The sequence below is a fragment of the Anopheles merus genome, chromosome 3L (genome assembly GCF_017562075.2).
Source record: "Anopheles merus strain MAF chromosome 3L, AmerM5.1, whole genome shotgun sequence".
NCBI lineage: Eukaryota > Metazoa > Arthropoda > Insecta > Diptera > Culicidae > Anopheles > Anopheles merus.
The window spans coordinates 12499577-12519515 of NC_054085.1; the positions used below are offsets into that span (position 1 = coordinate 12499577).

Sequence of the window (19939 nt, forward strand, 5' to 3'; positions counted from 1 at the left end):
GCTGAGTACGTAAATAGTAAAAAAAGCCAAAAAATAACTAACGAAGAAGGTAAACAAACTAATAACTTTTCAAAAACAAATTGCGCTATACTTCCTACCAAATCGTAAATCGTTCCTAATTGCCAACATAATCAAACACTGTTTCCAGCTCCCTGGCGGCCATAACACCATCTTAAAACTCGCAATAGCTGAAAGCAACCACAGCAATGATCGTCGTAAAGGCACACGATCGTAATCGCCATCAGAGAGCGCTCATAAACAGCTTCCAGGACACACAGCTCCCGCTAGTGTGCACTACCACCACCCTCTCTAGGACTGTTTTCACAACATTCAACCCATCGACTTTCGCTCCCAGGCGCGTTGTGGGTGAATCATCATCATCATCATCAGCAGCACCAGCAGCACGGAAACGTACCACGCACGGGGATCCGGGATGGGTCGTAAATGTGTTCATTTAGCCGAGAGCGCAATGGCGCAATGGCAATCCAAAGTGACATTTCGCTGCATCCTAAACAAAGCCCCCACGAGCCCGCAGAAACTAATGCCGATTTTCCAACCAACCCAACGGTGATGCATGCAGTGGGAAGTGGTAGGAGAATGCAGTTCCCGTAGTGGGTGGCAGTAAAGCGCTGGGCGGGAGGGAAACGGTGGTTCGTCAAACTGATCAACATCAGGCGCCTGAGGGCGCAGTTGATCGCCGCGCGAAGTTAATAAACTCATTCAACGGGGGGGGGGGGGGGGGGTGGCGTTCGCAATTGAAACTGCTTTTTCCACTCCGCCCCGTGGCTTGCTCCCTCCGTGCTTGCTAAATTAGTCAGGTCGTGCAATTTGCCCAATGAAAATGATGAATACCGCCAGCTGTGATGGCGGAGGGCGCGCGTGTGCGGTGTTGCTACTAAATGGCTGGGAGTAGAAGAAAGTTAGCACAGCAAAGCATCAAATTGATTTGCAGCGACCAAGAGAAGCAGCACAAAAGGAAAAAAATAGGTACTTTGTGTAGAAATGTATCCCCTTTGCTTTGCCGCAAGCGTTGGTGCTTCATAAACAAAGGCATTTTATTTGCCAAAGTGTTATAAATAATACCAGTAACTCACACAGTAAACGCACACTTCCCGATGCCCGAACTGTTTACGAACTGTTTCGTGTGCATATCACGTTGCACATGCATTGCCTTATTCTTGGGTTGGTTGTTCACCGCCAGATGGTTCACTTCCTTAATACACTTAATCATGCATCTTAAATCTTGTGCGATTCGTTCCGTCTGATGCGCTACGATGCAACCAGTTAGTGCAACAGTGTCGTACATAGTTCTGGCTTTTTTCTTTCTTTTCGATCAATCGAGTTCATTCATGCCCAGTTTGTGTGCCCTTTTCCCCTGGCCCTTGCCTTCTCTCTCTGTCTCTTTGCAAATAAACGCAACGTGCAACGTTGTAGTTGTTTTCATACAAAGAACACGATTGCTGACCTGTTCTTCGTCGTGAGAGCATTTTTTGCATTTTTATGCAGCGACAAAAAATCGAACCAAACAAAATCGATACCACACACGCACGCACCCAACAAAAAAAGAAGCTCACACAGCATTTGTGCTGACTTTGCATCCAATCGCATGCGTGTTCGGTTGGTAATCAGATACGTTCTTCTGACCAGGCCCTTTGCTTCCCGCCAAACCCCCTATGCTTCTGCGCGTATTTTCGTGCATGTGTCTGTGAGGAAGTTGCCCGCGCGGGAGTCCAAAATTTATAGTCAGCTTTGTGACTTTACGCACACTCTCTGGACGGTTCTAACATTTCTTTGTGTTAACACAATTAAAGTGCATGCTATGGTGGCTGGCCGTGGCTGGCTGGTGATGTTGGTTATGATTTGCACGTCTGGTGTGTGCCGCAAAAGGGAAGCAAACAAAACATGCCACCAGACTGGCCCAGACGCAATCTTTCAGGCTTTTCGTACTGCTGCTGCTGCTGCTGCTGCTGTGGGTCGTCTTACTTCGCGTTTTTCGGTAGACATCGCTTCCCGTCTGGCTTGTGCGCTGCCAATTCCCCGAAAGTTCGTGTCGATCGTTATCCGCATACAAATGATATAATTTTTACTGGAAGGGTTTTTCTTGTTTTGTGTGTGTATGTATTTTTGTTTTTGTTTTGAAGAAACATCAACATCAGTTCTCTTACGTTCTTTGTGCACCTTTCTGTGTTGAATCTTATGCAATGGAGAGCTTGGTTAAGAAAATTGAGATGACATAGCCAAAACTAGTTATATTTTTTTAGACAAACGAGCGATAGTATAGAAGAGTTTGACCCAGAAACGGTTGGCTTTGGTTTTTTTTTAACTTTAGTTCAACTTTAGTTTAGCAATCGATCTTCCTTTATGAAACATAAATTATTTTTTAACTGATACAACGAATTTTTCAGGCTACAGCCAGTCCTGCGGTACAGTTGACAAGTGTACGACATGAGAACATCGTCTTAAGTCGTCCCGTGTCGTCCGGAGTCGTCCGGAATCGTCTGGAGTCATCCAGAATCGTCCGGTGTCCTCCGAAACCAATTCGTTCGAAGTCATACGGAGTTTTTCTGAATCTATTTGTTTGAAGTCGTCCGGAGTCATCCCGAGTCATCCGGAGTCGTCCGGAGTTGTGCGGAGTCGTCCAGAATCGACCGGAGTTGTTCGGAGTCGTTTGGAGTTGTCTGAAGTTTCTCAGAGTCGTTTGGAGTCTTTCAAATCGTCGGGAGTCGTTCGTCTGGCGTCTTTCAGAGTCGTCCAAAGTTATCATGAGCCAATCGGAGCTCTCTGGAATCGTCTGAAGTCGTCCGGAACCTATTCGTTCGAAATCATCCGGATTTTTTCCGAATCTTTTTGTTCAAAGTCATCCAGAGTCGCCCGGAGTCGCCCGGAGTCGCCCGGAGTCGTCCGGAGTCGTCCCAAGGCGTTCGGAGTCGTTCAGAGTTGTCTGAAGTTTTTCAGAGTCGTTCAAAGCTATCCCGAGCCAGCCGGAGCCTTCTCGAAACGTCCAGCGTCGCCCGTAATCATACGGAGTTCTCCAGAGTCGTTAGGTTCATTCCGATTTGTTCGAAATAGGTCCTGATCTGTTAGAAGTCATTCAGAGCTATCCAGAATCTAGTCATTCGAAGTCATCCAGAGCCTTCCGGAGTCGTCTGGAGTATTTCAGAGACGTGCAGAGTTAGCCAGAGTAGTCCAGAGTCATTCAGAGTCACCTGGAGTCGCCAGAAATATCCAGAGTCGTCTGAAGTCGCTCGGAATGAACTGGAGTCGTTTTGAGTCTTCAGGAGTCATCCAAAGTTATCCAGAAAAGTTCAGAGTTGTCCGAAGTCGCCTGAATTCATCCAGATAATTCTAAATTCTACCGGACTGGAATTATGGAGGAACATCCGAATGGAAGTAGGTCCAAAACTTCACTCCGGATTACTGCCATCTATGAAAGTGCTTATTCTGTCTAGCATTAATAAACATGGAGCTGGTGAATCCTCACTATGACATGATAACATTTAAAGATCTATTGAATATGCTCAAGAGCGTTAGGGAATCCTATTTTGGTACAGCCATAAAGCTCAGGCCTCGAGATTTCAAATTCAAGCAACATCTTCCATCGAATATGCTATTGTATAAGTGATAACCCTATTCAAGGTAATTACATTTATCACATATATTACATTTATTATTTATTAATATTTATTAGCCATTCCACTCGCGCTCTACGCGCAATGACAATCATTCATCGAGTGTAATTAATCATGAAAAGAAATAAAAGTGCCTCAATGACACAACCAAACGACACAAAAACAGCTCACAAACAATCATTTGTCCGTTGTTGAAAAGTTCTTAGTTTCATTTTTTCGGAAAGTTCCTAAACCCGACTACAAACGGAAGCGCCTCATTGAATGGTGTGTTGTTTTTATGTGCGCATCGAATGCATCCAAAACACAACCCGCAACATTGTCATGGTGTACACCATGCGTACATCATACCAGAATAGTCACACTAACCAGCCAGACAACCTGCTTCTCATTCATCGAACAATCGGTCAATTGAAATTTATGACCGTCCGGGCACAAGCGTATCGGCAAGCGTGAAACCGCTTCATTTATGGTCGATTTGGAATCTATTGATTAACTTGTTTTGTTTTTTTGTTTTGCTTGCTCGCTTGCTTGTTTGTTTGGTTATGAGAATGCGTTCATTTTAATGTCCGGTATGAGACCCAGAAACGGGTGAGTGTGTGTGTTTTTTTTTCTTTTTGTCCTCATGTCGCACATTCTGTGCGCTTGCTGTCTATTAAATTTTAATCAAACGAGTGTTCCCCCCGTGCGCGCACGTGTATTAATGACCATTCATCTTGTCTGGGGTTGTTATAAAGTCGCTTTGCAGCCGGCTGTTTGTAAACAAGAGATGATACAGAAAAAAGTGACCGACTGGTGAAATTGGAGCACAAAAACGTGCAGGTTATCTATGATGGAAGTGTGCTGGGAACAAAAACCCATATAGGTCAAACAGTTACCCGCCGCGGGTGCCTTATAGGTTATGTAAACTTTTGTTTAAATAGAATTATACATTGAGCGGTTTTGCTGGTCTGTTGCTTTGCCCTGCAATCGTGCGGTTAGCGATTGGAGCTCCGAAGACGCCGAATAATCGGCGCGATGAGGTCAAGGATCGAATCAGACGATGAAGATGTCTTACGAAACATTAGTCGTCTAAATGCAGCACTCACTAATAACCCACATTGGATCGTTTGTTTACCTCGCCACTTTGCAACCATGCGTCTAACATTGTAATCTGTTGCACTGCGGCTCCACTGGGAGACGTTCAATCAATACAGGAAAGCTTTACCATGTGTCCGCCCTGTCTGTGTAGTAAATGGTGCCCGCCTGTGCTCAAACACCATCCAACACACGCCGGGGCGCCGGTGTCATAATTCTAAATTGACAACCTGCGACTGCACGCAACCTCGGTGCGGCATATTTGCACCGAGCGATCTATCCGGCAATCTAGGTTGTACAAATATATCGCGACGGTGCGGTCGGTAATAGGGCCAGCCACCATCGACACACAACTGCACACTCAGAGCATCGCGCAACTTGATTGATCGTGATTAGTGAAGGAGGAAATAGAAACGCAACCACGTCCATGTCCACCTTATGCATTTTGCTGCGGAGCAGGAAAGTGCGTACCAAATACAGGGTGTGCTGAAGGGCCAGGGGAACACACGGGTCTGTGTAGCTGTGCGTGTGTACATAGCTAATGGCGAACATAACGCTAACGAAAGCGAAAAGGGTGCTGATAACGCAGAAACTGGTACTGTCAGCGAAAGTTGTTACATTACGTCGTAAGAGGTTGATAAGATCGGTTGACAATCTTGCGGTGGAGCGGCTGGAATCGAGCGAGATGCGGGCTTCAATTGATTTCGCTGGACATTGGGGCCCGGCGGGCTTGATAATGGTGTTTTTTGGAGAGGTTCTCAACAATGTATGGTATTTGAAATGGTCTAGAAATGAAGTGCTGAGTTGATTAATTCGTCTTAAAAGGAGCTCAATCGATGGATCAAAGAAGTATTACTTAGTGGCACTAATTCACGAGCCTTGTTGAAGGTCTTCAATCAGGAATGTTTTCAGACCACTCGCAAGAATTTCACAACTTTCAAGATACAGGGTTCATCAGGTCACATAGCGATGTGAAATCCTGTAAAAATGAATGAGCTCGTTAAGAATATAAACAGTTATATGGAATAACTATAAATTACAAAATAGTTTAATAGTTTATTCTACAACACCAGTCCCAGTCTCCACTTCTGTTCTAGTCGTAAAGCACCTCCACTGAGTTCTTGCTACCACCAAACACGATACCCTCGCGCTTGTAAAACTCAATCCGTGCCTGTCGTATCGACATCTTGGACGTTTCCGGCAGCTTCCGGTAAAGCACATATCCAATGCCCAGCATTGGTAGCCCGGCCACTAGCAGCGTCACTCCGTACCGATCGTACACAGCAAAGTCCCACCAGTACACGACGCCAAACACGATCAGATGCAGTATCTGCTCCAGCACCTGAACTACAGCGATCGATAGCGCCTTCTTCTTCGTGTTGAACGCTTCCGAGCAGAGCACGTCCGGGATGAAGGTAAGTCCGAGGGAGGCACCCACTTCACAGGCCACAAACAGTGCCATCCCGATGTCGGGCGTAATGGAGTCCGTCACCAGGTAGACGATACCCATCGCGACCAGGACCAGCCCGGTGGAGCAGATCGATACGAGCTGGAGGGCGCGGCGCCCGAGTACATCGACCGCAAACATGGCGCCCATACCGACCACCATCCTTATCGACATCAGGATGACAATCGACAGCCGTATATCGGTGGTGGTGGTGGTAGCGCTGCTATCCAACACCTCATCGATGACGTTCGCTTTGACCGTGTTGACGGCGTAGTTGAACGACAGCACGGACGCAACCTTGCCGAGCGCCACCAGTGCCAGTGGGCGAAGATTCCCGTCCATAAAGATGGACCGCGATGTAGTCGCATCCTCCGACAGCATCGTTTTGAATTCGGTCATTTCGTTACGAATTTCCCACGACTCGGTCGACTCGTTGCGCAGTTTCAGCATACTGCGTAGCGCTTCCGCATCGTGATTGCGCTGGAGCAGAAAGACGGGCGACTCGTAGCAGAGCATCAGGTTGAGGAAGAAAGCTAGCAGCATGTAGGTGAGCCCAATGATGCCCAGAAACTGGTGTGCGGTAAGGCTTTCCAGGTCGACCGGGTTTACGATGCCACCGATCAGCGCACCGGAGATGACGCAAAAGTTTACCGCCGCCATAATGACACCACGCAGCTCCTTGATCACTATCTCGCCGCCGTGCACTAGCACCAGTAGGTAGGCAAGACCGTGAGCCACTCCCATCAGGCTGCGGGCAAAGGCGACGGCAATTAGGCTGTGCGGCACTGCGATGCTTACCGTGCAGCCCACGATCACGAAGGACATCGTTACAAACTGAACGGGAGGGAATTGAAGTCAGATCAGGATAGAGTCAGTGTACGGAGTTAGTTCTCGCTTACGTTGATCTGTTTTTTGGCGTAACGCTCGATCAGAATCCATCCTGCGAGTGATCCTACTATGGCCGCAATATGGAAGAGCATCAATGTTACAAGAACTGCCGTGTCTGAGCGACTGTAGGCCCACTCTTCATTTCGATATCCTGGATCGTACAGGGTTGCGGCATGGTACATGCCCGTCGCTAGAAGTGTAAACACTCCTAAAGATAAGGAGAAAGAATGTATCGTTTTTTAAGAGGATTCATTGAAAGAAGCGTGGGTCAATGATAAGTGATCATGTTGGATAATGTTTTGAATCGTTTCAAAAAGTCTGTTATCAGATAAGTTCAATCCAATCATCCATCTCAGATCTGATACTGCAACACATGGAAAGACCCAAAAAAGGGCTATATCCTACCAAAAGACATACGTTATGGCGAATCCACATTTGTTCAAACCATGCAATCAATGACAAAATTTACTTAATTAAGAAATAAAGCGGCGTTTATGTTAGACAATTCTCTTTAAATGTTTCAATCCATCCATCCTGACAAGTCACGCAGAAATGTACGTACAGTGTAAGGGCGAATCGTTTCACTATTCAGACGTAGCAATTGTATTACTTCTTAGTAGGGGAAGAAACACAGAAAAAAAACTTTGTGTGATGTGAGTTGAATCCTACACTAGGCTGTGAGTCAGTAGTCTGCATGGAATGATAATGAGTTGAATTCAAAAAGAACGACTCGTTAGTCGGTGCAGAAAGTGAGTCCTTTGCAAAGCTAAAGGAGTGAGTTGCTAGTCATGCTCAAAATTAGTGAGTTGAATTGTATAAGAGTGATAATGTTATTCGGTTTAAAAAGTGACTGATTTGAATCCTACAAGAGTAATTAATGAGCTTAAGTAATTAATTATTTTTTATGGGTCTCAAAATATTGAGTGAAAGATTCAAATCCCTTTAATCACTCTCGTACTCTGATTCGACTCATTGAAAAGAGCGATTACTCCCATCTCTATTGCGTAGTGTGTTGATCTATCGCATGATTCTACAGCATGCATATTCTATTGCAATATGCAGATAATGCGTACTATGTTGCGCCAATTACGGCATTTGTCTTCCCACAACAGTATCGGCCAATCGTTCACTTCGGCTGCCTCGATGAATGAAAAAGCCTCTTTAGTGAAGCGTTGAGAAAAATAAAAAAATGCAATCTTATCATTGCTCACTGTAGTGCGCCCAAGTGCGCCAAGTTGGACTGCTTCCTGGCTCATAAAACACACATTAGCACGGTCGTTTGGTGTTGATACGTTTCCGCCCCCTTTGCAACACACACACACACAGATACACTCAATTGCACACCCATTGCATCTAGCTGTATGCAACACAATCATCATCATTACCAACCACAACCCCGTTAGGGGTGGTGCGTTTATCTGTACGCCCGATGATAAGCACACGTTAATAAGCCCAAGCACGTTATCTTGATGCCACGCACCTGTCGCTATTGCGTTGCTTTGTGGTTTGTTCTTCTGATTCAATTCTACCCACTCCGTGCAGCCCATCGTGGAAGGAATGTGCGGCTTTAATTGCCTATGAAAACTATTGTTAGTAAACACTATATGGACACCGTTTTTGCTGCTTTCGCCAAAAACAACTCCCCGTTCTTTTCCGAGGTTCGATATGTGCCAAACACCACCACAAGCTTAGTTGCGTCCCGGGGAGGCTACAAAGCGATACTAACCCCGAACGGGTTGCTGTCATTGTTTTGCTTCACTCTTCGCCTATACTACCGCTGATTGCAAAACACCAGCCGTTATCATGCTCATGACGAATCATATAACTGACCAGAACAGATATGATAAGTCTCTCACTCTCCCCGTAGGGTAAGGAATAATATGATCGCCGTTTTTTGCTTCTATTTTTATTTTTGGAACAGCAGTCATACAGATATAGGTGAAGCGCTGCTTGGGCGCTAGACAGTTTGGAAGGACGTTCATTTCCGGCCCCGGCACATGATTTATCTGTGTTGTCTTGTTAATGTGTGCTGAGATGAGGGAAGTGGGTTTGTTTGGAGTGATAGGTTTGGATCACGTAGGCCATCATCACTGCGAAAAAGAGCTGAAGTCAGATGTCCACAGCCCGATAACTGCAATGGTAAATATTGATCGAACGAATTATACAACCATTTGCTTGTGGTAAGTGCTGCTCGTTTGATATTCTCGTTTGATAATAAAACATTTTGAAATAGATATTCCTCTCTTTCATCGGCAAATCTTTTTGTACTGATCGTTCTTTTCGTATAAACCTTTATCATCTCTACTGAAATACCTAAACTACCCCATGTTCTTCGACTAAGCACTTCAGCTTTTTGTTCCCATGTGTGCAGTTCGTTCGTTTACCCCGTTCAATGGTTGTAGTACTTGATGAATTGTACAAACAGAAGCAACATTTACACACAGACAAAGTACGTACGTCACAGCTCCCCGAACCTCGGTGCAATACCCAGACGTCCGCGCGGCCAGGGGATAAGTACACAACAAAACCGCTTCCAACGTGCCGTTGTCTTCCCACCGTCGTGTCACTTGAGCTTGGCGTTTGAGAGGTCCCCGTTGGACAGGTTGGAATCGTGGGGTCATGTGTCTTGCGATTTACGTGTGAGTAATGGAGCATTTATTGGTTTTGGGGGCGATTTTTCTAATACACTCCAGAGGATTAGACACTATGTAAGCTAACGTGGTCAGAATAATAAAAGGTTCTGAACTTCTGATTTATTAAAAAAACAATTGTTAATTTTACAATTTTTCGGAAAAATTGTAACACTTTTAACGCAAATTACTTATTTCGCAATCTCTAAATTGCGTGATTCGAAAAAGCTTGTCCCGGGTGTATCCCACGGTAATGCAACATTGCATTCTTTCTCGACAGTCACTAGCGCACCGGGGCAAAACATGCCGGAGACACCCGACCGCTCCGCCAGACCAGAGGTTCATTCATCAAACGATAAATTCTTACCCCAGAGCCTGAACCGCGCTGTCACATGAATTTGCACGCTACGGCTGCCTTTGCCGTTGCCCATTTAAATTCCAAACGCGCAGTGCACGGATCCGATCAACATCTGGCTAAGCTGCAGAATCCATTCCGGTTCCGGAATCTTACACTTCGGTCCACAGCATCCCTCCCCTTCCATTCCGCTCATTGTCTGCATTTGCACCAAGCTGGTGGCACGCCAGCAACAGCAACTACCCCCAAACAATAAAAAATGGTCGTTGTGCGAAACGGAACACATTACGCCACCGCGTGCGACTTTTGCTTGCCTGGACCCGCGAACCGATAGCCTTTCAGCCCGGTGTGGCTGCTGTCATCGGTAAAGTAACTCACTGCGGGGCTCCCGGGGGGGAACGAGACGAGAACCCACGAAATAAACTGGCAAATAAGCGGTTTGGCAATCGGATTATCATAAATCTGTCAAATTTTAATTTATTTGCTTACATGACCGTGCTTGTCGAACCGGGGGCGCCGACACATCGACCTGTACACTTCTGCACTACGGTGGACACTCCGCCTGTGTGTGTGTGTGCGTGTCTTTCGAGTGACGCTTTGAGGTGGGCCAATGAAGGGTTAAGCTTTCGCGCAGTGGCAGCAAAGCCAGTACACGTTTATTATTTCCTTTGCTGGGGCCATTTTTTTGCATTTGCACAAGTTCAGTTACCTTCAGTGTATTCTCACGTGAACTGCAGAGAAGTGGGAGGAGGGTGGATGTTGAAAGAAAAACTGCACCACCACCCACCTGGGCGTAGTACCCGTGGTGGACGAAGAGTTATGAATTTTAATTGCACAAAGAGCGGAATAAAATAATATCGTTTAATATTCTGCAATCGAGCGGGCCGATTGTTGATTGATGGAACACCGCGCGCATGATTAATCGGCAAATGGTTAAGCTGGTGACTATGGTTCGTTTGTTTGCGGTTCTTGATCAATAAAAATATCAGCCTTGATGAGCAATAAAAATGAATAATAATGTTTAAACGATGACTCCCAGGCTAATGTGGAGAAATAAGTCGTGTTTTACCATGTAAGGAATTATCGTATTGCTATTCATTGCAAATTATTGTTATGTTCTACAATATTGTGTGATTTGCTTAGACATCAAAATATCTACAAATAACTAAGCAAAATCAAAGACTTGTTTCGGAGCAATTTTAACGTCTGACTAAATCATCTCTGAGAGTTGTCATCAAAATGCGTTTAGGAATCAACCAACATGCTGCGTTTATGTACCGCATTTAATTATGACTATTGATAGCAGGGCGTTTTGTGCAATCCGTATAGCACAAGCCTGTCGACGTAGCCGTACAGAGATTGCGTCCCTTCAAAAGTGATATTGTATTAAATAGGGACGTGAAATTTATCAAATGGTGAAACGAGGGAAGTATTTAGCAATTCGCATTGCAAAATTTGTTTCTGAACATAACGTTCTTTCAATCCTCTTTCTCAGTCTAACAAATATTGATGCATATTTAATAAAAAAATATATATTACGTAGGGTAATTTGCCAATTGTTGCACACTTAAAGAAACAGCCAACGAATTTCATAGATTTGAGATGCTTATAACCACAATATTCTTGTTCTATGAGTCTAGCATACATCATAATATATTTAAAAATAGTGTGTATATACTTATTTTGGGGATAAAAATGATGAAAATGGCAAGAAATACAAATTTTTAAACCTTGTAAGAGTAGAGCAACTCCTCCAACTTAACAACATGCCCGTAATGGGTTCAATCCCCAAATGGACCGTGCTGCCATACGTAGGACTGACTATCCTGCTATGGGGGGAAATCAATTAGTCACTGAAAGCCAACCCCACGAGTGGTGCAGGCAGGCCTTGACCGACAACGGTTGTTGAGCCAAAGAAGAAGAAGAAGAAGAGTATAGCGAATAACTGGTCCAATACACCTCGTCCAACCTATATTACAACCTATCCAAAAATCCAATTGTTGCACACTTACAAAAACTCCAAATTATATTATTGCACACTTTACATATATCCAATTAGTGCTCACTTTCCAGTACATTGGGTGATATGCAACAATTGGAAAATTACCCTAATTCATTTTCCTTTTCATATTATATGTTCTTTACTCTTCAATATTAAGTGTTTGCTGTTTTTATTACAGTTGTAGGTCTTTTTAGTTCGTGCTTCATTCATGTGTTTTTTTTTCATTCTTCGTTGTTTTCTCTTCCGTGCAAAATCTTTTATCTATGACTCGTGATCTACTCTAGTCTACGAGTCTAGATTTAAGGTTTATTTGTAAACTTGAACTTTTGGAAAATTGAACTTTTGAAAGAGAAAACTAGAAACTTTTTACATATTGGTGCATGTTTGATTGTTAAAAAGCTGCTAAAAGTCGATCAAATTTTAATTGAGTTGAAATGGTTAGCATGAATCCGATATTTTTCCAAGCCTTCTGTTCCATTCAGTGACGTGATCAGGCGAATGTTAAGTGATTTATTTGATGTAAGGCTCTTTGAGACAAATATTGTTTACTATTCAATAATGAATACACATATTGTCAAACATATTCGGTGTGAAGTCTGAAAGTCTTTTGATCTATCCGATCAACTAGGATGTGACAAATAGGAAGTATGACGCCTGAAAAATACAGTCTAAAAGAAATCTAAAACCACTCATTTTAAGATGGAACCGATTCTACGAATGCTTTCTTCCTGGCATATAATTCTTTACTACATTGTATGCTACATGCAAAGATAAAGCTTCCAATTCATCCTCAATATCTCTTGGACTCGACTGACTCATATTCACCGACTCAAAAACTAATCTAAATTAATTCGAACAATGTTTATGGCACTGGTATTCTAGCGTATTAATCCCGTAATCTAGACCACAGGCGAATATCTTGGTCATTTGTACCCTCTATCTAGTAATGGGGGTTCTGCCTGGTGTAATCCACAAAAAATCCATTATAATTTATCTATCATGGTGTGTTGGTTCTTCGTTTTGCCATTCTTGATTTTCCATTTTCTACCATCCCACTATCAGTTTCGCTCGCCACATGCAGTCGCGTTCTGCGACCGGCTTGCGGCGATGTTCCGGCAGGAGAATTAATTATAATGCAAATTGGTATCGTTAAAGTTATGGGTTTTGCGTTTGCGGCGGAACCCGTTCCCGGGCTAGGGACGGTGTTGTCTATTAAACTATAACTGTTTAGCATTTTAAGAGTCATCTCCGCTCGACCTTTATCACACACCGTACGCCCACGAGGTTTGAGGTTTATCAATGGCAAAATTCATTTACATAAAGGTGAAGAATTTATCCGTTCTAAGTCAGGAGGGATTTTGCCAAAAGCTTAGCTTGCCAAATAAATTTCCAAACGCTCTAGCACCGCACAGCAACACCATGTAAAACTGTTGCATTGCGATTTGCAACAAATGCTTGATCGATTATTGTAGCGCTGTCAAAGTTTGGTTGGCCTTAGGGGTTCCAGTAGGAGGAGGGCTTTGCACAGACTCGTTGCACGTGAGAATTTCATTAAAATTCGCTTAGTGCTGGCCGCTTCACCTCCATTCTACCGTTCTTGCTACACCCCCTTTTCTGGCACTCACCCTGGGGCATGTGGAATTAATATCGCTTCCATGCAGCGTCCAAGCGGTGAACGGAGGAACGAAAACACACTCGCTCAAAAATCGACTGGCGCTGGTGGTCCAAACAGCGAGAACTGGTTCCTGTATCTTTGCAAAGTAAGGCGAGAACACGCCGAAGAATGGCTAAAACAGCTGAAACCCTGAACTCAGCACAGAACCTGTCGGCATGTTTCCAAAAAATCTCCCTCGAGAGAAGGTGTTCCTGCCTTCCGGCTTGCGTTCTGGCCCCCACCTCCATGTGCGTGTGCCCCTCCACACCTTTGGACATTGATCCACGTGAATACCATTAAGGGTTGGCCAGCAGTTTGCGACCATCCAGCTCTTTCTTTCCGCCTGGTCGTCATATCAGCAGCAGCAGCAGCAGCAGAACCTGCACGAAAGAACCTGCTGCAAAAGATGTTCTGAAGCTGAAGCGCCCCACTACTGCAAACCTGTCCACGGTGGAGAAGGTTGCACGAAATTGAGCCCAAAAATGGTTGGAAGATAAAAATATCACCCATCAGCACCGTTCGCATCGTCGTCGTGGTCGTTGTCTTCTTGAAGTGCTGAACCTTTTACGCCAAAACCAGCAAAAAAAAACAGACACACACACACACACAGAGTTCTAGAACCAATGTTCGTGGAAGGAAAGTGCTGGAAAGAATGGCTCGCGGCCGGCTCTGGGGCTTCTCGGTCCGAAATGAAGTAATGTTGTTTCGGCGGTTCGTTCGTTTTGCTCATTTTGTTTAACGAGGAAGAATTTCAAAGCACCCACCCCCTCCCCCTCCTTCCGAACCAGAAACACAACAGCCTGAAATGTACGAGCCGTGGGGTTGTCGGTTGGGGAGCGAGAAAGAACCGAACCGAAAGCATTAGAGCCCGCGGAGCGATCTCTTCTAGCGTCAACAGCAACAGCAAGAGCGCACCCGGAACATGAAATCATTAGCATTTGCGAGAATCATATATTTTATTCACGCATCATCGCAATCCGACGCCAAACTCCCCAATGTGCAAACCTATGCGTCTATGTTTGTATGTGTTCACCTGCTCCGTTTTAGTGTATTGGTTTTTATGGCACAGCATTATACGATTCTTTCGTTCGCTTCAGCTTCAAGGTGATTCCCTGGTTCGCGATGGGGAAAGCGCCTCCGGGGCTGAGAGGGCTGGGTGATACATTAACTGTTTTTTTTTGCCGGACACACGTGTATGTGTACTGCGTGTGCCAGTTGTTGTCTTTTTTTTACGAACGATAAACACGATGACACTGGTCATCTTAATCAGGGTATTAATTTGACATGTTGAGTCATTAGGGATTTTTTTTCCTTTTGTTTCTTACAGCACTTCTCATGCCTTAAAAGGGGGGTTTAATGGGTCGTTTTTTATTTGAAGCAAATTTCAATCTTCTACGACCCGAGAGAGGTTGTTTAGGTGTTAAGATTCTAGAAAAGGAATGTGATGGCAATAGTTAAAAGCTATCGTTCTGTCTTTAATAGATGAAGGTTGAGAACTAAGATCAGAATAAAAGAGCAGGTGAATTAAAGTGAAGTTCTCATGGAGTAAATGTGTCTGTTTCAAACTTAATAATTATACCTTAGACATGCAAAATACGTAGGTTTAAAATCTTACATTGTATATGTTTCTAATACGAGGTTGATTCTACTAAACAAAAGTTTTATTACTTAAATTGGTTTGACGGAACTACTAAAGCTAGACAAATTTTTGATAAAAAATATTTTTGAAGTTCAGTTTCTCACATCTTACCATGTCGAATCCTGACAAATTGTTTATAATCTTGTCTGATTAGTATAATCTCATCTGGTCTTGTCTGAGGCATTAGCCACTATCTGCGAAATGTTTGTAATGCCGAAACCTATCAACGTATCGACAACATCATCATATCGTGTCTACTAAGACCTATTGTATCTTCTAAGAACCTTTGTTATGATCATTCGTGAATATAATAGGTCCATAATCCTGTTAAGACGCTTTTTGATGAACCTTATTTCGTTTAAGTAATGCTTGAAGACTGTGCAAGAATAACAATATGTTGTAGTAACACTGCAAAAGCTTTAGACGCTAGTTAATTCGCAAATAAGTTCAGCAATCTTACATATACAGGGTTTCCCACGATGTATTGGTCAGTTCCCATGATTTTTTGTCGCGTTACCACGATTTTTTGATCGTATCCCATAGATGTTTGGTTCGTTCCCATAATTTATTGGTATTTTCCGATTGGATATCAATACATTTCGACCAATAGATGCTGGGAGACGGCCAAAAAAAAACGTGGGAACGCACCAAAAAAAAATATGGGAACCCACCAAAAGTTGATGGGGACCAACCAATAAATCGTGGAAAACCCTGTAAACAACATAGTATAATTCTAAAATTAAAACTGATTTGCAGAGCTGTATGCCAATATTTCTTCATGCTAGAGATAAAGTAGAGTAGTGGCGGCTTGGGCAATGCTGCAGCAAGAAATAGTTTCAATAGCTCCACGAGGCCCCCATCTCTTTAATAGTCTGCAATTTCCAGAACTAGCAGGAGCTAGTCCGGTAATGCGTTTCTGTGTTCTTAGGTTGTTTGCTAACTACATTTTCCACATCATTGATAACAACGATGATGAGATAAATTTAGTCGTCGTTAAGTGTGCACTACTTAATGATGTAATGATGTAAAATGATGTAAAATTTAATGATCTTATATATGTTAAAGTATACCAAATCCAAGATTTATCGTAAGAAGATGCAATTTCATGAAGCTAGAATTGTCTAAAGCAATCAAAATAGCTTGGACACTTCATAAGAGGAAGAAAGGAGAAAACTTTTAACTATAACTACACCTAACTATAGCTACAACAGTCTAAAAACGAGCATTTCAACAAAACTGATAATTCTTGAATGGCATTATTCATCAAAAACAATCATCGCAATTTCTACATCAGACACACTGCTACAATCACACAAAGTTTTCGCAATAACAATATTTCTGACATGTTGAAATTCAATAAATCATACTGTAAGGTTGCAAAATTCGTTCTCGAATAGCCTGCTATCAGTGTGCTAAACCGGAACAACACGTGCATCATACCCTCCACTTGCCAGATGATTACAAACTAAACAAACAAACCAGAGCCCCCACCAGCGAACGTTGATTTAATTATCAATAAAATACGCACCATCTCTCACAAACACACAGCCACATACACAGACATCCATTATCCGACCGCATCAAAACACGTTGCTCGGATGCTGCCTGAATCGTCCCAAGAAGACGTCAGTCGGCGGCGGTTGAAGGTCACCCTCAAGAAAATCATCCCAAATCATTCACTCCGGGGACTGCTGCTCCCCGTTGTACGTTGCGAAATTCCAACCACCACCTTCAACCCGCACGAACATCGTCATCATCATCATCGTGAAAAATCCAGCCCAAACACTGTAACCCCCTACATGGCCCCCATCACCATCATCTTCACCTCACCTCCAGCAGCGATATTCCATTCTTCGCGCTTATCAACCATGCACGATCGCATAATCCATCACGGCTTCAGCCAGTCAGCTCAGCACAGGCTTGTATTTGGAACCGATTTTGGAAGAACCTGTGCCGGAAGAGAGTGGGGAGGGGAAGATCTCACTTTGCTAATTCCTTTTTTTTTTTTTGAAATTCTAACCCTCACTCGGCTTAGTTCTTCCACCTGGCTACTTCACTCTCCACTCCACCCCGGCGACGGTTAATTTCGCGGAATGAGTTGCAACTATTTTGGCCAGCGCAAGACATGAAGCAGTCGGTGCGCCGTCTCCCCACAACGCAGGAAGCTTCTACACCCATCCACAATGGCCAGATTCTTGCCGAACCAAGCCCAGGGTGCTCGAAATAGGCTCAAGTGCTCCGCCCCGACCGACCAAACCTCGGAGCGCGAGACTTCAGAAGGTCAAAACTCGGGCGCGCATGCGAGTATGAAATTTCAAACAGTGAATAAAAGTAAATTGCACACCGAGGGGATTACCGAGCCGAAAGCCACAACAACATCAGCAAATAAAAAAAAACTGCCTTCTCCAGTGATCTACTCACCTAATTTATGTTTCATGTTTTTTGTTGTTGTTGCTGCTGCTACACTACCCCGGGTTGCCTCCTTTTTTTCGTATACCATTATTGTATGTGGTTCTAAACAGCAACACACAAAAAAAAACCTGGCGAGAAACTCAATAATGATGCGAGAATAATATACGAAGCAGCAGCAAAATATGGCCAGCAGTTGGAGGGGTAGGCAGCGGGGACATTGGCGGTGGTGGCGGCAGCAATCAGTTTCATTTTTATTTTGTTCCCCAAACAATGAATGAAAGCGATTTAGAATGCTTCTAGAAAAGCGGGATGTTGGAATTTTTGCTGCTCTTTTGCGCGGTGGTTCATTCAGAAATGAAGTAATAACAAGCTACACTGTCAGACACACACACACACACACACACACACACACACACACACACACACACACACACACACACACACACACACCGAGTCAAACCAAACCGCTCCTCACACAAGCTACGTGAAAAATAGCGAACAAAATTACCATTAAAATCGAAATGCGGTAACTTGCACTTTTACGCCGCCTAGGCCCGGGTTTTGAAGTCACGAAAACACTTCCTATAAGTTCCGTCAACCGTGAAATACATCGGCTTGCACAAAAAAAAAAAAACTTCGTAACTATCTCCGATGGTTCGCCGTCTTTCGTCAGCAAGCGAACAAAAAATAAATGATAATCAACAACCACAGCAGCAGCAGCAGCAGTAGGAAAGAAAAACACAACTATTCGTCTGGCGTTAAAAGTGACTTAAACGGTACATTAGAGCAGTGCGCGCGAGCGCGCACGCGGTCTTTCTGTATGTTTGTATGTTTGTTGCTGTTGCTGTGTCGCGCTTGGTACGGTGGTTATGCTGCTACCGACGCAGTTGTGCAAGAATTTTCTCTTACGTCACCACGTGCAGGCGCACAACATTATGGATTTGATCGGAATGAAAGATTGATGAAGGGAAATAGGCACATTACCGAGCGCGCGCGCGCACGCCGGGCGAAAGCGAAAATCCGCAACAGTGTGCACGGTTTGCTATTTGTTTTTTGCTGTTAGATCTTTTGCACTGCTGCAGTCTGGTTTAATGCAATTCCATCATGAGTCACCTCTTTTTTATAATTTTCATGTACGTTTAATTATTTACCTGAGTTATTATTGAAGCCAAAATTTTATTTGAAATTTATTATTACAGAAGATTAAGGTACTTTCAGGAGCTTTGACATTCATCCAGGAGCTTTGACATGACAACCAAGTTCAGGGGTTTCAATAAATGACATAATTCAATGGTTCAACCATTTTCTAGGCTTTCACTGATTGTACATTTTTTAATCCATATTCATTCGATAGACATTCTTCAACTCGATATCAATAAAATCGGTGATAGTCGCTTAAATTGGTATTTAACTCTTTGGAATAATGTAGCATAAAGCACAAAGATTTAATCGATGTCCAATAAATAATTATTGATGATCCTTAGCTTTAAAATTGGGGATCTGCATATATTTTAAAGCCGGTCTGGTGGTACAGTCATCAACTCGTACCAATTCGTAGGATTATGATAACAGTAAGTCAATGAAAGCCAAGTTCACTTCACTAGTGGTTACAGGCAGGCCTTGACCGTCAACGGTTGTTGTATCAAAAAAGAAGAGGATAAGTCTCTACTAGTCACAATCAATCTATACTGAATCATCTGGACCACTGTTGAAGTATATTAACTTTTACAATTCCTGTTTCTTCTGATGTTACTTAAAAAAACGTATCAAAAAACGTTTAAAAAAAAGTTCCTTTTCGATCTGCAACTATAGTTTGCTTACTCCGATAATTGTGATCTGCTATACTTCTAAGCACCTTTATGCCTTACCCAGTGGCGGATTTAGGGTATCGGAGGCCCTAAGCGTTAAAAGAAGTTGAGGCCCCCTGTTGGTATCGAGCGAGGGGGTGGGAGGGGGGATATTGTATTTGGCTTTGTTTCAAACTCACCGTAATAGTTTGCTGGCATTGGGGGGGGGGGGGGGGGGAGGGACTACTCGACTACCCATAAAGTTTAATTATTTATTTATTTATTGTTGTGGACAGACCGCTGCCTCATCCTGAGGGCTCACTGTTGACAGCAGGGCTGTCATCCTGTGACGTCCTCAGTGAGGATCGCGGCGCGAGCAGGACCAGTCGTCCTCTCCCCGCATTGTGTTGTGTATATTATTT

At 43.7% G+C, this 19939-nt stretch overlaps 2 protein-coding genes across 2 annotated transcripts; one reads left to right on the forward strand and one right to left on the reverse strand.

Annotated features, from left to right (window-relative positions):
* Positions 1-5727: 5727 nt before the first annotated feature.
* On the reverse strand, positions 5728-8762 carry LOC121600183 (high-affinity gluconate transporter ght3-like). Its single transcript, XM_041928578.1, has 3 exons — positions 8519-8762; positions 7050-7246; positions 5728-6984 (listed from the first exon to the last, which is right to left on the reverse strand). Exons 1-3 carry the CDS (start codon positions 8583-8585, stop codon positions 5797-5799), a joined length of 1452 nt encoding a protein of 483 aa, XP_041784512.1. The 5' UTR covers positions 8586-8762; the 3' UTR covers positions 5728-5796.
* Positions 8763-9024: 262 nt separating this feature from the next.
* LOC121600404 lies at positions 9025-17637 on the forward strand. The gene is made up of 2 exons (XM_041928950.1): positions 9025-9177; positions 17354-17637. Exons 1-2 carry the CDS (start codon positions 9061-9063, stop codon positions 17543-17545), a joined length of 309 nt encoding a protein of 102 aa, XP_041784884.1. The 5' UTR covers positions 9025-9060; the 3' UTR covers positions 17546-17637.
* Positions 17638-19939: the final 2302 nt, after the last annotated feature.